The sequence below is a fragment of the Anopheles merus genome, chromosome 3R (assembly GCF_017562075.2).
Source record: "Anopheles merus strain MAF chromosome 3R, AmerM5.1, whole genome shotgun sequence".
In the NCBI taxonomy this organism is placed as follows: Eukaryota; Metazoa; Arthropoda; class Insecta; order Diptera; family Culicidae; genus Anopheles; species Anopheles merus.
Window position 1 is genome coordinate 5272974 of NC_054084.1, and position 12753 is coordinate 5285726.

Consider the following 12753-nt stretch of genomic DNA (forward strand, 5'->3'; position numbering starts at 1 on the left):
TCGGACGTAAACGAGATAAGAAACGGAAGCAGTTTAGCGAAAACTGAAGAGATAATAAAGAGCTGTAAATTATCGACGAAATAACTAACACACATGCGTACGTACTTCTTAATGGGAAGAGCTTCCAGATTTGCCCCCTTCCCCGACCGACGACTGTTCCATCATGAAGTGAGCATAATTCCACAGTGTTCCCATTGGCAACGAGTTCCGTATCTTGGGGCGCGTATCCACCACCACGTTACCGAGCATCAGGCTAGCGTCCTCGAGCTGCAGAATCTCTGCGATTTTGTTCAGCAACACAGTCGTCTCCTTTCGCTCGAGCGTTTTGAGCGGATTTTGCGTAAAGCTCCGAAACAGGTGGCTGAGTTTGCAGCGAATCCACAGCACCGCACGATAGTAGCCGTGCGGCAGCTGAAACGAGTACTTCCGATCGACGATGAATTCGACTAGTTCCTGGTCGCCGTCACCTTCCGTTTGGTTGGGTGGTTTGCGCAGCTCCAATGCGCCGGTTTCCTGTGCGCCGGGTCGATCAACACCACAAATCAGCAGAAGCGTCCAGTCGGAGATGACAGTGTTGTCGCAGATCTGTGTCTTCGGTGTGCATTGCACTGGTTCTTCCTGTCCCTGCTCGCCTAGGTCCAGCAAAAGTTCTTGCTTCCTAACGTACACTACCCATTTGGTGGGTAGATTCTCAACCTGTGCCACCGACAGCGGGTGTACCTCGCAAACTCCCTCGCCACCGCTGGTGGTCAGCTGATTGTTTTTATAGTCTGCGATGACCAGCTGAGGATACAGTCCTGCCGCCAGACAACCCTTCACCAGCACCCACTTGCTGGAGTTCACGTTCAGCTCTTCCGTATTGTGTCCCCGACCGCACTTGACGATCCCGAGTAGACGCAACGCCGACATTAGCTCGACGCGCGCATTGGAAAGGGCCTCCATGTAGCCCACTTTGAGGTGACTGTTTTGTACCATTTCCCCATCGGTTTGGAGCGTTTTGGCCTGGGTCCATTGTTGGTACAGCCGCAACACGACCATGCAATCGCTGTACGTGCGATTGTGCAGCGTAAACTTCAGCTGCATCAGCTCGCTCTCGCCCTTCTCGTCCAGCGGTTCGATGAACGGATTGCCCACCTTCATGGCGGCTACGATGGTGAGTATTGGGTCTAGGCATCGAAACAGGACCGAATACAGCAATGCCTTGCCAAGATGGATGCCTACGTTCAGGTGCACCAACAGTAAGCCCAGGCTCGTTGGCACTTGCAGCGGGCGCTCGATGGCGCCGATTTCGTCGAGCAGTTCCAGCGAGCTGGTAATGCTGGTGGCATTCGCCGGAATCAGGGCGGTGTCGAAGAATATCTCGACCGACGAGCAGGAAGATTGATGGCGACACAGTACCGCCTTCAGCACGGTCTCGGGAGGTTCCGTGCGGGAGAAACAACCTTTGTGTGGATCGGTGGCGTGATCTTCCTCCAAACTGCCCATCGGATAGAGCATGTAACATTTGCGCTGGGCAAGCCACTTTAGCAGGTTCGACGTTTCTACGGACGCCTTGCAGGCACGATCAACGCAAAGGCCCTTGGCATAATCACCTCCTGGGTGTACTTTCAAACCGGTATCGACCACATAGTCGATGCTTCCCACAGTGGACACCAACTCGAGCAGCGGTCCCGCCATCAGTATCACCACGTAAAGAAGGCCCTCCCCCTCGGGATGCACCGTGTAGTCCTTTAGCTCCTCTTCCGTGAGCAATCGATGCCAGATCAGAAAGCCTATCCGTTTCCGGGTGCCCAGGCTCTTCTGCAGCAGCTCGTAGCACTCGAGCACGTCCGAGAAATCGGGCAGCGTCACGAGAATCTTGCCTGGGATGCACGACTTGCAGATGTGCGCCACTACGTCCACCACTAGTTGCTGGTCGACGGTGTACGGGTTGTACACCTTGTGGTACAGTTGACACAGCAGAGCTAGCCTCGAGGCGGCAGCACTGGTGGATGATGCCACTCGATGCGCTGCATTCATGATTTGCCAGCACGGATTCTGTTGCCCCGCTGTGCACCAATCCAACGCACTCAACGATTTGCGGCCCACCAAGTACGGATTGGCCCCGATCGCTAGCAGATCCCGGACGACCCCCACGTAACCTAGGCAACGATACAGTAAGGTGTAAAAAAACATGAACTCACCATATGTCTCCCTTAAGGGGGTTGTGTGATGCTCCTAACCTTTCGCACCGGCGATCATGAGCGCGCTCATGCGAGTGTCCGAATTTTGATAGTCCACCAGATGTTTGTTGTACGCCAGTAGCCGCAGCAGGACAACGAACGGCTTTGTGTCACTTGCAAACCAGCACTTGAGCAGCAGCTGGTCCATAATACGCGTCACGTTGCGATTAAGCTGCCGGGGACCGTAGTAAACCTGCAGCTTCGCCATCAGCTTCAAGGGATTTTGCGACGTCTGAAGATGATCCTTCATCTTCTGTATTACCTCATGTTTGCAGATGCGGTCCAATATCCCGTCCAGGTAGTAGTACTCCACGCCGTGCGGCTTGCTTGGCAGGTAGCGCACGGACGGAGGGTTGTGCGGTACTTGCACAATTTTCGACTCGCCGAAAAACTTGCCCAACGTTGGCACCACACTGCTCGAGGACAGCAGTATCAGCTTCATCGTCGGGTGCAGGTGTTGCTTTTCCTTCAGCAGCGAGAGCAACAGGTTCATGTCACTCGCGTCCCGGTCCACGCTGTCCACCACTAGGTGCGTTAGCTGGATCAACATTTTCTGCCCCGATTCCGACAGCAGGGATAGCAGCAGTGTCTGGATGGTGCAGAACACCACGTTGTTCATCTCGGACACCTGCGAGTTGATGTGCAGCTTATACCCGATCGTATTGCCGATCTGCTCGTTGCGCTCCTTGCAGACGCGTTCGGCGGCCGCCATTACCTCGACCTCGTCATGCAGCACGCACAGCGTCCGGCATGGGGCCTGGTGCCGGCGACAGTTTTCCAGTATGTAGTGCACAATTTCCGTGCGCTTGCCACTGTCCGGGCCGCCGCAGATGATGAACGGGAACGGCGTGCCCATCAGGAGGGTTTGTAGTATCTCGCCGAACCGCATGCTCACCGGCAGCTGGCAGCGCTGCAACGAGGTGCCCTGGTCGTAATGGCAGTTCGGTGGAACATTCCCACGACACGCCAAATCCTGGCCGATGGACCAAAACGTCCAACTAGCACACGGCACAAATATCTCATACAGGGTGGGGGGGTTCGGTTTTGATGCACTCTGGATGGTGGGATTGTCCCACTTCTTCATCAGAAATTTGATTTTCTTCAGCTTCTCTTCCGTCGCGAGGGTGTATGGCGCTTCGCCGCCAACCGCGGCACGCAGCACTATCACTCCGTCTAAGATCGAAGGCGCTAGATATAGCAAGGAAAAGGATCCATGGAATCGATCGTACAGAGCCTACTACTTACCATCTTTCTCTGTGCGCAGGATCCAAACGGCACGGTAGCTTGGGTCGCACTCGACCAAATTCTGCAGCACCGTCACCGTGGACTGGTTGATTTTCTTCGCTACATGCAATTTCACCACATACGCATTATCGCGCACAAACTTTAAGAACACCTGCATCACCAAAAAATCAGTCATATCCATCATAAACAGTTGATAAAAATTGAAAAATATACACAAAGTACAAAAGTACAAGCCTGCGGGCGCAAAATCTACCAACCCGTGCCGTGATAGCGCGTCTGTAGAGATGGTTTGACACTAAAATCCGTTACACACTCACACAATGCACTCACACGAGCAGGAAAAGCTGTTTGGGTGGGTGGGGGGAACGAAAATGCCCCAAGCTCCCGGCATTTTACAGTGTACACGTCATCCTGTTTGAAACGGCCGTTGAGGTGTGTTATGGAGCGATTTGAAAGAAGGAACGGTAAACCATACAAGGAATTTGAAATGAATTATTTTGTTACTTCCACATTTGTTAGGAGTTTAATGTTTGACTATGACCACAGTGCTGTTTACTAAGCAGGTAGTACTGGTCGTACGTTATTCATCCAATGCTTGAGGCTTCCACTGGCAACTGGCTTCCACTGGCCCAAACTCAAAAGCTCGAAACTAATCTAAAAAGAACAAACAGGTAACCGTGAATGATGCATAAATACGACACAGAAGGTTTATGATATATTTCTATTTAGTTTTTTTTTTTTAATTTTTCAAGTCATTTTTTGTATTCTTGTGAATTCTCTTTTCTCCTGCTCTCTCTTTCGCGGGGTTCGTCACTTTTACCATGCATTAGCGGTTTGGGATTTTGCTTGCCAATGTTTTTTTTTTAATATTGTGTTTGCGATTTTACGGTCAGATGTGTTGGAGATAAAACGAGATAAAACTGTTAGCTCCAAAACGAGTAAGTACTACACATTCTGGATTAAATCTATCTGGGTGGTGTGGCTCTCTTTATTGGTGATGTTTTATTAGATTTTGAATTTTGCTCTCTGTCTCTATGTTTGTATAGCGGCTATTGCTATTGGAGCTCTATTATGAAGTGTTGTAAACTGTTGTGTTTGGAGAGCAACAAACATCCGTCCGAACGAAAGTGTACTACTACGTGTACTGGGTGTGTGTTTATGTGTAAATATAACATCGATCTGTTTTCTTCTCTACCGAGTCTCGGTCTCGAAACGTAAAGAAAGATACCATTGCGTTCTTATGCGGGAAATGTTCGAGCAAATAGGTTCGTATTAGTGTGGTTTTCTTTTCTTTAATGTACTTACAATAGTAGACGAAATCAAGTTCCAAACTGTGTATGTTCCACGTGTGAAAGACGATAAAAGTTATAAAATGGGGTTTTACATTAGCTGCCGTTTTGTTGTTTCTTTTCTCGCTTTCTCGACACACAAGAAGCATGCACCATCGTAAAAACCGTTGCTCTTGTTTGGTTTGGTATGTTAAGTAAATAAGGTACAGAGAATATGCGTATCCTCAGAAGAACTAACTCTACCGCCGCACCATTTAGTGATGTGAAGCACTAGAGGAACTGGTGGAATTCCCGACTGAATGAATGGTTTAAAATCTAAAAGCAAGGTATGCAATGCAATATATAGGCGTCATACTTTTAAGCTGTGTCCTGTGTTTCCAATCCGTCCCGTTCACTTGCTGAATGGGGTTCAACTCCTACCGAGAATTGTTTAAAAGAGCCTTCATAATCTTGTGACTAAAAGGTTCGTAAAGCTGCTTCTGTTTTGCCATCATCCATCGTATATTGTAACCATGTAATCATATTGTCATATTTATGTAAAAGAACTGAGAAGATGTACATACACACTCTTCCGATTTGATGATCTCGTTACGCGTTTTCCACTGACCACCTTCACACTCTGTTTAGACTTCTAGCCAGAACCTTTTGTATATAAGGTGAGTTTGCAATGTGTATATGTATATAGTTTAAATATTTTAAGATATAAATACAAAATTAGATTATATATTTGTATATATATATATATTCTGTTCTCTAATCATCCTTTCAACCTCTTCCTCTGTTTGTGTTCTACACAAACGTCCCACGGTTAACGTAATTGCAAATATATACCATACAGATCTAATGTGTGTCTGTGTACTCTACACAGTTTGTTACATGCTTACATGCTAAACAGTAATTGTTGCCGTGTGCGTGTGTGTGTGTTATGATGTATGTTTACGAAGTTATTATGTTAATGCTTGCAGCATCATATCGTGTGATTTGTTCAGCCTATCCTAGCACTAAATGTGTGTGTATTTCATTTTAATACTGTATCGTATATGTATTTTTTTTTTCTTGCTTGTATCGTGTTTTGTTCGTGTACATCTCTCTTGTGTAAACTGTGCGTTTATTTAGAGTTTTAATGTTTATGTGTAAAGTTATCAGATAACGATTACGATAATAGTGCTGCACGGTTGACGATGGTGCCCATTTCATGAGCATCCTGCTGGGGTGAGTGCTGGAATGTCTCGACCGAAGGAAAACTGTTCGCAGCACAAGCGATAATCGTTGCTGATGGAATTGGTGAGATTTTTACTTTTGCCACCCAATTTTCCTCCGATCGTTCGATGGTGTTGAAACGGAAATTCCTAACACTCGCAACAGGACACCCGGTCGTGAGCTGGTAAGACCGATGAAATAGGTACTACAGTCAACCGCATCATGGATCGTGTGCGCAACGAAGTTAATCGTCATCTGAATTCATTATTTCTTATGTGTGTGTGTTGCTGTTATATCAGCATGAATCCGTCTGCTATATTCGTTTATTGCATAAACGGACACCATACCTATCGATGTTAAAGGTATCGGTTTTCGAAGAAGTTATAGTCAAATTTCTAGTCGATATTCTTGTTTCTCTTTCTCTGTTCTCATGTTTGGATGACTTTCTTTGCCCTTTAGGACCGGGTCTTTTTGATGGTATGGTGGTCCCGAAACAGAGAAAACAGGATCTTGAGCGCTTCGCTGCTTCAAAGGTAAAGAAAAGTCATTGCTCTGTTCATGTTCTGTTGTTTTTGTTGCTTCTCTCATCAAGCAATCTTTACCTCTACTTGATACACTAGTGTTTTCTTGCTATAATACCCTATTCTTAATTAGTCTATGTCATCATGTGCATTACAATTACTTAGAATAGCATCAAATTTCACAAAGACATTGATTTAAAGTGGCTGTGGCGGAGAACGGCACTGCATTATGCCCTCTCGGGGAAAATGGCACAAAAGAAGTTAAGCGACATGGAACGATCAAAACGATCGAATGAAAATGGAATTACATCGACGCATCAAGCATTGAATTGCCATCTCTTCACAGAAGCGATCGTTGCCTATCGATGTGGCCTTCGTGTTAATGAGACTCAGCGAAAAGCTCTGAGCGTCTCCCGGCCATTCGATAGCAGAAGCGGATGTTGTTTGCCTCTAACGTCCACGGGAGGAACGCGCTACCGAACCCGATGTTGATGGGCGAATGTTTGATGTTATGTTGGCCAGCAAGGACGACACGAGTGAAGCTACTTCGCTGAGACGATAATCAACACAAAGGTTAATCAATAAGCGTGGTTCCCATCTGTCGAAAGTATTCATGGTGGCGTGTGAAAGTATTCATCCCAAGTTTGTAACATTAATCTGCACAATATACCGATCAGCAAATACAGATGCTTAGGAAGAAACAAGAATGAAATGATGAATTTCTTCTAATTCTTGTATAAAATTTGATTGAATTGATTCGCTTGAAATGATTCTCAGGTCTCACATGGGACAAGTTGACGGATAAAATTGACCAAGACTTTATGTGGGAAGTAGAACGCTTCCTGATTCAACACTATTAATGTTAAAGTGACCAATAAACAAAACAAAAAGATTGCACATTGTCTGTTTGGGGTCTCTTACATTCTAGCAATTGTTAGATTCCATGTTACACTGCCTGTAGTAGTAGTAGTAGTATTGAGGATAGGTTTTTAGTACAAAAGTATTAGCATTGAAAACGGACATCGCTTAGCGCTTAACTACACTGATCCTGTTTTTGGTTGCGTTTGCTAGGCTATGTATTAAGATATTTCATTTTGATTCAATATTTAGTATTAATCTGTATGTTGTATCGTCTTGTTGCTCTCTCGAAAGCTCTGTGCTAAGCGTTCTTATAATGGGTTCTTTTATAAGAAAAAAAAAATCGGGAAAAGCTGGACATTCTTCCAACGTTCTGTCAGTTGCATCTGCTGTTGAACGTATCATCATGAAACAGTTATGAATGAATGTGTGTAAACTGGTCTACAAAATAGCTTTACGTGCTACTTTTGCTTTGTCTGGCTTCTGGAAGTTATAGCACACACACGGTAATAAACATTTGCATCTACATCCATCTACTTTTGGCTCAAAGTGGAAAAAATGCTGCTATTTTTTTAATGAAACTTTTCAACGAAGAGTATTTATACAATAGCATTGTGGTCTAAGCATCTTTAGCGCTTGCCTTACAGTTTTCATTTTCTAGCGCGGATACTGATAGCTCCCCACACGAATGTAGAAATTCGTTTTAAAAATGTAAAACCAATCCGTAGGAATGCATTACCTGTGTTGAGTACAGGGTTTCTGCCCTTTTTCACATAAGAAAGTTGAAATTCGCAATTGTCTTACTGTCTAGGATTGAACGATGAATAATTGTTTTCCATTGCCGTTTGTCCGTTATTGGGGGTTAGAGTAAATCGTACGATTAAACTCTCATCTGCTGCTGCTGTCTGATGTATTCTTGTTTGCTTTGGGTCGGTTATCGTGATATGGAGCGTGTGTTGTACGGTGTTGCAGTGAACAGTCGTCGCTTAAACATTGACGTTGAAGCCTTTCTTGGCGGCAACCGGAAGCTTTTCACCTTGCAAGAAGGGGTTGTAACTCTAGAGAAGAAAATTTCTTTGTTAGAAATCAACGCCCAAGTCTCCCCCCCCCTCCCCTCACTCAACTACCTTCTTTACGTGGAACTTTTTAGCGACCAGATTCTTGTGCTCCTGCGTGTGGAACTGGCGGGCAATGAAGTTTTCCAGATCCGAGTCCATCTGCGGGTTGCTTTCGCTTTGCGCTGCAACCGGACAGTTGAACATGTGCTCGGCATCACACATACAGTCCTGGGCCGCCTGGTACTCGCGGCTGAACGCGGCCGTATTCTCGAAATCCATCGTACATCCCTGATCTTCCGTGTACCCGACCGGGCAAGGATTCGGCGGGTTGCAGTACGCCGGCAGGCTAGCGTCGGTTTTCACCTGCGGCTTGGGACGGTTCGGTCCTTCACCCGCCCCACCCGACACGTACTGGTGGCCCCACAGCGAGCTGTGCTGCAGATATTCCTGGTCCCGGGGCGACGGGTTCGGGTTCGAGCCATCGAGCAGCGCATCGTAATCGAGCTGCTCCGACTCGAGATCCTTGGTAACGCGTGCCATCAGGGCGAGCCGGCTGGCGGGCAGCTCGTCCATCGCGGACGGATCGATGTAGGAGTCGGCTGCCTCGGCTAAATCCTTGCCCATCCTATCGACCAGCTCGCGCAGCAGCATGTCTGACAGAAACTGATCCTATGCGGGTGAAGCCAAAGGGTGAGAGGATGAGCTTGGCGAAGACTACGTTTGGGCGGGCACGGGCGCTCTTACCTTCATGCCCGCTGATAGGTATGCTAACGCTGGGTTAGCCACCATCAGCGAGGCTAAAACAAAAAAGAAGTACATGCTGAGTGCTTCGCTAAAAGCACGTTGAAAAGCTCTGCCAACGCCACGGGGATGCATGGAAGAGAGAAAAGAGAGAGAAAAGTATTACAACAATGCACTAGCACTACGCTTTTAGACACTATCAAACAAACATAAAAATGCTTTTCGGGCTCTATTGTTCCACAGTATTTCATGCTGCATGGGGTCTTTCGACAGACCACGTTTTTCATCGCCTCACGGCTACCTATATTGAGTGATTTATGGCACCAAATATTGCCTGTGTGAGTGTGTCTGCTCAATGTTTCCAAATTCTCGACACATATTAATGTCCCTTTTCAAAATCCTGCGTAAAAGTGTCACAAAGCTATCTTTAAGATGACATTTGATAAAGCGGGCCCCAGGTAGTTGTGTGGACCGCCGTCAAGCACAGCTTTTCTTGCGATTCGATTCACGGCACGCTCAATTGATGCTGCAAGTGTAGCGGAAGATGTTCGGAAGCTCCATGGTAACGAAGTGTTTCTAGGAAACATTTTCTTGAACACCCCGTGTGGAGAGAGCAATGTGTAAAGTGCTTGTATGGACACATCCTGCGCAGCATCCACGAAGCTGTGACCTATAAAAGTGGTTATCCAATCTTCTCTTCTATTCAGTGTTTTTTTTATATTTCGCACAGCAATAATCACACAGTGCTAAAAGCTGAACAAAAATCGCGACCACTTGTTGCGAACCCATCCCCATCATCCCAGGAGCAGCAGCTGTTTTCCCAAACCGGTCAGAATGCATCCTTCCTTTCCCTGCTTGGTCATTTCGCGAAAGGCGAATCATCCTTGTGCATCTACCCGCATCACCCGGGGATGCGCGCCTGCCTGACAAAACGCATGCGGACAAAACCAACGTCATCGAGTGTGAAATGCGGCAAATCAATACCACCATAGAGAGAGCGAGCTACGATGACGTCAACACAGGTGGCAGATGGCAGGGCAGGTGTAGGGCTTCCGCTGTAATTCATCATCACCGCTCGACTGAGCAGACGAGACACAGCGACGCAACATTAGGTCCTGTGTGTTTGCGATAGGTTCGTTCTTTCGCATTACTCTTTTTCGCAAGTTTTTGCCACTTTTTCTTCTGCCAATCACACACACGCATTTATACGACCTTCAACCTTTATAAATAACCAAAGACGATGTTACTGCTGCTGCTGCTGCTGCTTCCGTCATCTCATGAATGTATAATTAATTGGATCACGCCGTAGCGCCAAACAGCAATTTGCTCGTTCTCTCGCAGGCATCGATTTTCGTGCCAACAGTGTTCCAACCCCCTTCTCATCCTTGCCATCGGAGGCGTGGAGGGTGCCATTAAACAACTACTGACTATGGAGCACAGGGAGGATAGGATTACAAGTTTTATACCGAACCGAACGCGAGCCACATTAATCTTTCCGTGGCGCCCACATGGAAAATCCTCCATACACTAGGGAGAGGAAGATGAGTACCACGTACGAACGAACGAAAAAAAAAAAAGTGTGGTTATGTTATCACTTCACCCCAAAGGAAAACAGCCCCGCACAATGAAATGGGTGGCATTTTGTGGGGTGCATTTTCACTACAATCACCTTGATAACTACTTACACTTTATTTTCTTTTTCGTTTTTGCACTACCACGTCCTTCGCGTGCCTTCCGCGCACAAAATTATTGGCAAAATGCTCAGAAAGAAAGGCCACACGAAAAGTGGCGCGATAAACCGATAAACACAGCGCTTACTTTGATGCCAAACAGAGAAAATGCCTCCACCAGAAATGTCACCATTAGCAGAGTGAGAAAGAGACGGCGGGAAGGGTGTGTAAGTGAGAGGGACAGTCGCCCGAACTCTAATTCAAAAACCGCACCACACCACTACATCCACCACGGCTCTACACAATCACACACACATACCTACAAACACTCCCCCTGTTGCCACCCTCTCGAAATGGAAATTCACCTCTTGCTGTGCCAAAAACAACCTACCTAACAACGATTTTCCGACCACACTCTGCGCTGCAAACGTTTGTGTTTATCACTCGTCGACGAATTGGAGAAAACTGAACCGAGGCGAACGCTTTTCCTTCGTTCGGAGCCAAAGCTCCTGAAGCTTCTTGGTGCTTTTCCTCTTGCTGCGGGAGTGGAGCGCGTGCGCACTCGTGTCGTCGCGTGAAAAACGAACACAAGAAAGAACAAATGGGAAAAATTGGACACATTTGGAGGGGGGTTGGACAAGGAGGGTCGTTTTGCGGGGGGCACATCCAACGGTTTGCCAGCTGGCGCGGGTGATCACGTTGATTTTTGGGATCGTTTTAGTTCATTCGCTGTTACTTCTAGCAACATGTGCCTCCGGTATTATGTCGCCCGATTCCTGGAAGGATGTTAAAGCAATCATTGTGCTGTCATGTTTTACAAGTAATGAATTGCATTAGAAAGAAACGGTTTAAAATAGTATAATCCAACTTTGACCTTTAGTAGTGATACATTACTTTTAACCATTAGCTTAAATTAAGCCATGCTGAACTCATTAACTGTTGATGCTAATTTCCACAACATTTCCTCTTCCGAGCGAAAAGGGGAAGAGGCAAGCTTTTACGACTAAGCGCTGGACTGGAATAAAATTAAACGCTTCGACACGTTGACGACACGCAGTGTATCTCTTTCCCACCACACCTTGGCCGGTTTGGAGCCGCCGGGCAGACACAACTTTCCGGACTGGAGGAAGGGCGGGACGACTTAGATTAGATAAGGTAGGAACGGTTATTAATTATTCGGGCGCTTCTGGTGTCTGTCAATGAGGAAACGTTTATTTAACAGCACGAAAATAGCTCCACAGTTAAGGGGAGCGGGAAGCAAGTGGAAGTTTTAGAGGTAATTTTAGATTTAGGATGTGTCTATTCCCAAGATTAAATTTCCATCGATCGAGCACGACGGTTTTGGCATGAGAAGAGAACTCCAGCAAGCAAGCATAGCTAGATCATATCGTACGATTGTCACACTCGTTGCTTTGACTCTTGGCTGACTGTTGGGGCAAAAATCACGTTCCATAACGCACGATGACGCTGGTGCACCGCCCGTGACAACAAGATAAAATGCAGTTCGTGCCATTTGGCTTGTTTAAACACGAGAGAAATGACAATCCATTCGTCGGCCATCCCCTTATTGTGACATCGGCGACTCGCATGGACGTAAGCATAACTGATTTAATTTGATTTTCTCCTGTTTATTCAACTGTGTCCTTGTTTAAACTGTCGCAAATCAATAGTTTCAAGCATTCGGGAAAAACGTTTTATTTTAAAGGTAAAAAGGACGAAAGCTTCTCTTCAAATCAATAAGAATGTTTAGTTTGAACAGAATGTTTTACTAAAGCAACCAAATAAAGCAACGATCCCATAACGATCCTGTTCTGAGGAAGTGTGAGTCTCAAACCACCATTCCACTTAAAACGCACTGCAATCCGTGCCAAAGCTTTCCATTTGGCACCCTCTTACCAACAGTGCCACGAATTGCGCCGTTGTTTTCCACGAGGTGGTAAAATCTTTCA

At 46.4% G+C, this 12753-nt stretch overlaps 2 protein-coding genes across 3 annotated transcripts; both read right to left on the reverse strand.

Moving 5' to 3' along the window:
• Positions 1-70: 70 nt before the first annotated feature.
• On the reverse strand, positions 71-3753 carry LOC121596502 (3'-5' RNA helicase YTHDC2-like). Its single transcript, XM_041921530.1, has 4 exons — positions 3725-3753; positions 3468-3618; positions 2223-3395; positions 71-2141 (listed from the first exon to the last, which is right to left on the reverse strand). The coding sequence occupies exons 3-4, from the start codon at positions 3304-3306 to the stop codon at positions 109-111; spliced, it is 3117 nt and encodes a 1038-aa protein (XP_041777464.1). The 5' UTR covers positions 3307-3395; positions 3468-3618; positions 3725-3753; the 3' UTR covers positions 71-108.
• A 416-nt stretch (positions 3754-4169) lies between these two features.
• LOC121597949 lies at positions 4170-11302 on the reverse strand. 2 transcript variants are annotated; one of them, XM_041924289.1, is made up of 4 exons: positions 11196-11302; positions 9138-9246; positions 8463-9062; positions 4170-8393 (listed from the first exon to the last, which is right to left on the reverse strand). In XM_041924289.1, the coding sequence occupies exons 2-4, from the start codon at positions 9210-9212 to the stop codon at positions 8322-8324; spliced, it is 747 nt and encodes a 248-aa protein (XP_041780223.1). In that variant the 5' UTR covers positions 9213-9246; positions 11196-11302; the 3' UTR covers positions 4170-8321. The 2 variants fall into 2 exon arrangements, with proteins under 2 accessions (XP_041780223.1, XP_041780224.1); XM_041924290.1 differs by lacking the exon at positions 11196-11302 and adding an exon at positions 10820-10977.
• Between the last annotated feature and the right edge of the window lie 1451 nt (positions 11303-12753).

Bases quoted from the DNA above. Each gene is read 5' to 3' on its own strand.
- LOC121597949 (XM_041924289.1), bottom strand. From the start codon at position 9,212: ATGTACTTCTTTTTTGTTTTAGCCTCGCTGATGGTGGCTAACCCAGCG. The intron at 9,063-9,137 runs GTAAGAGCGCCC...TCACCCGCATAG, and splicing joins ACCTATCAGCGGGCATGAAG to GATCAGTTTCTGTCAGACAT. The intron at 8,394-8,462 runs GTAGTTGAGTGA...TTTCTTCTCTAG, and splicing joins AAAAGTTCCACGTAAAGAAG to AGTTACAACCCCTTCTTGCA.
- LOC121596502 (XM_041921530.1), bottom strand. From the start codon at position 3,306: ATGAAGAAGTGGGACAATCCCACCATCCAGAGTGCATCAAAACCGAAC. The intron at 2,142-2,222 runs GTTAGGAGCATC...ATCGTTGCCTAG, and splicing joins CATGATCGCCGGTGCGAAAG to GTTACGTGGGGGTCGTCCGG.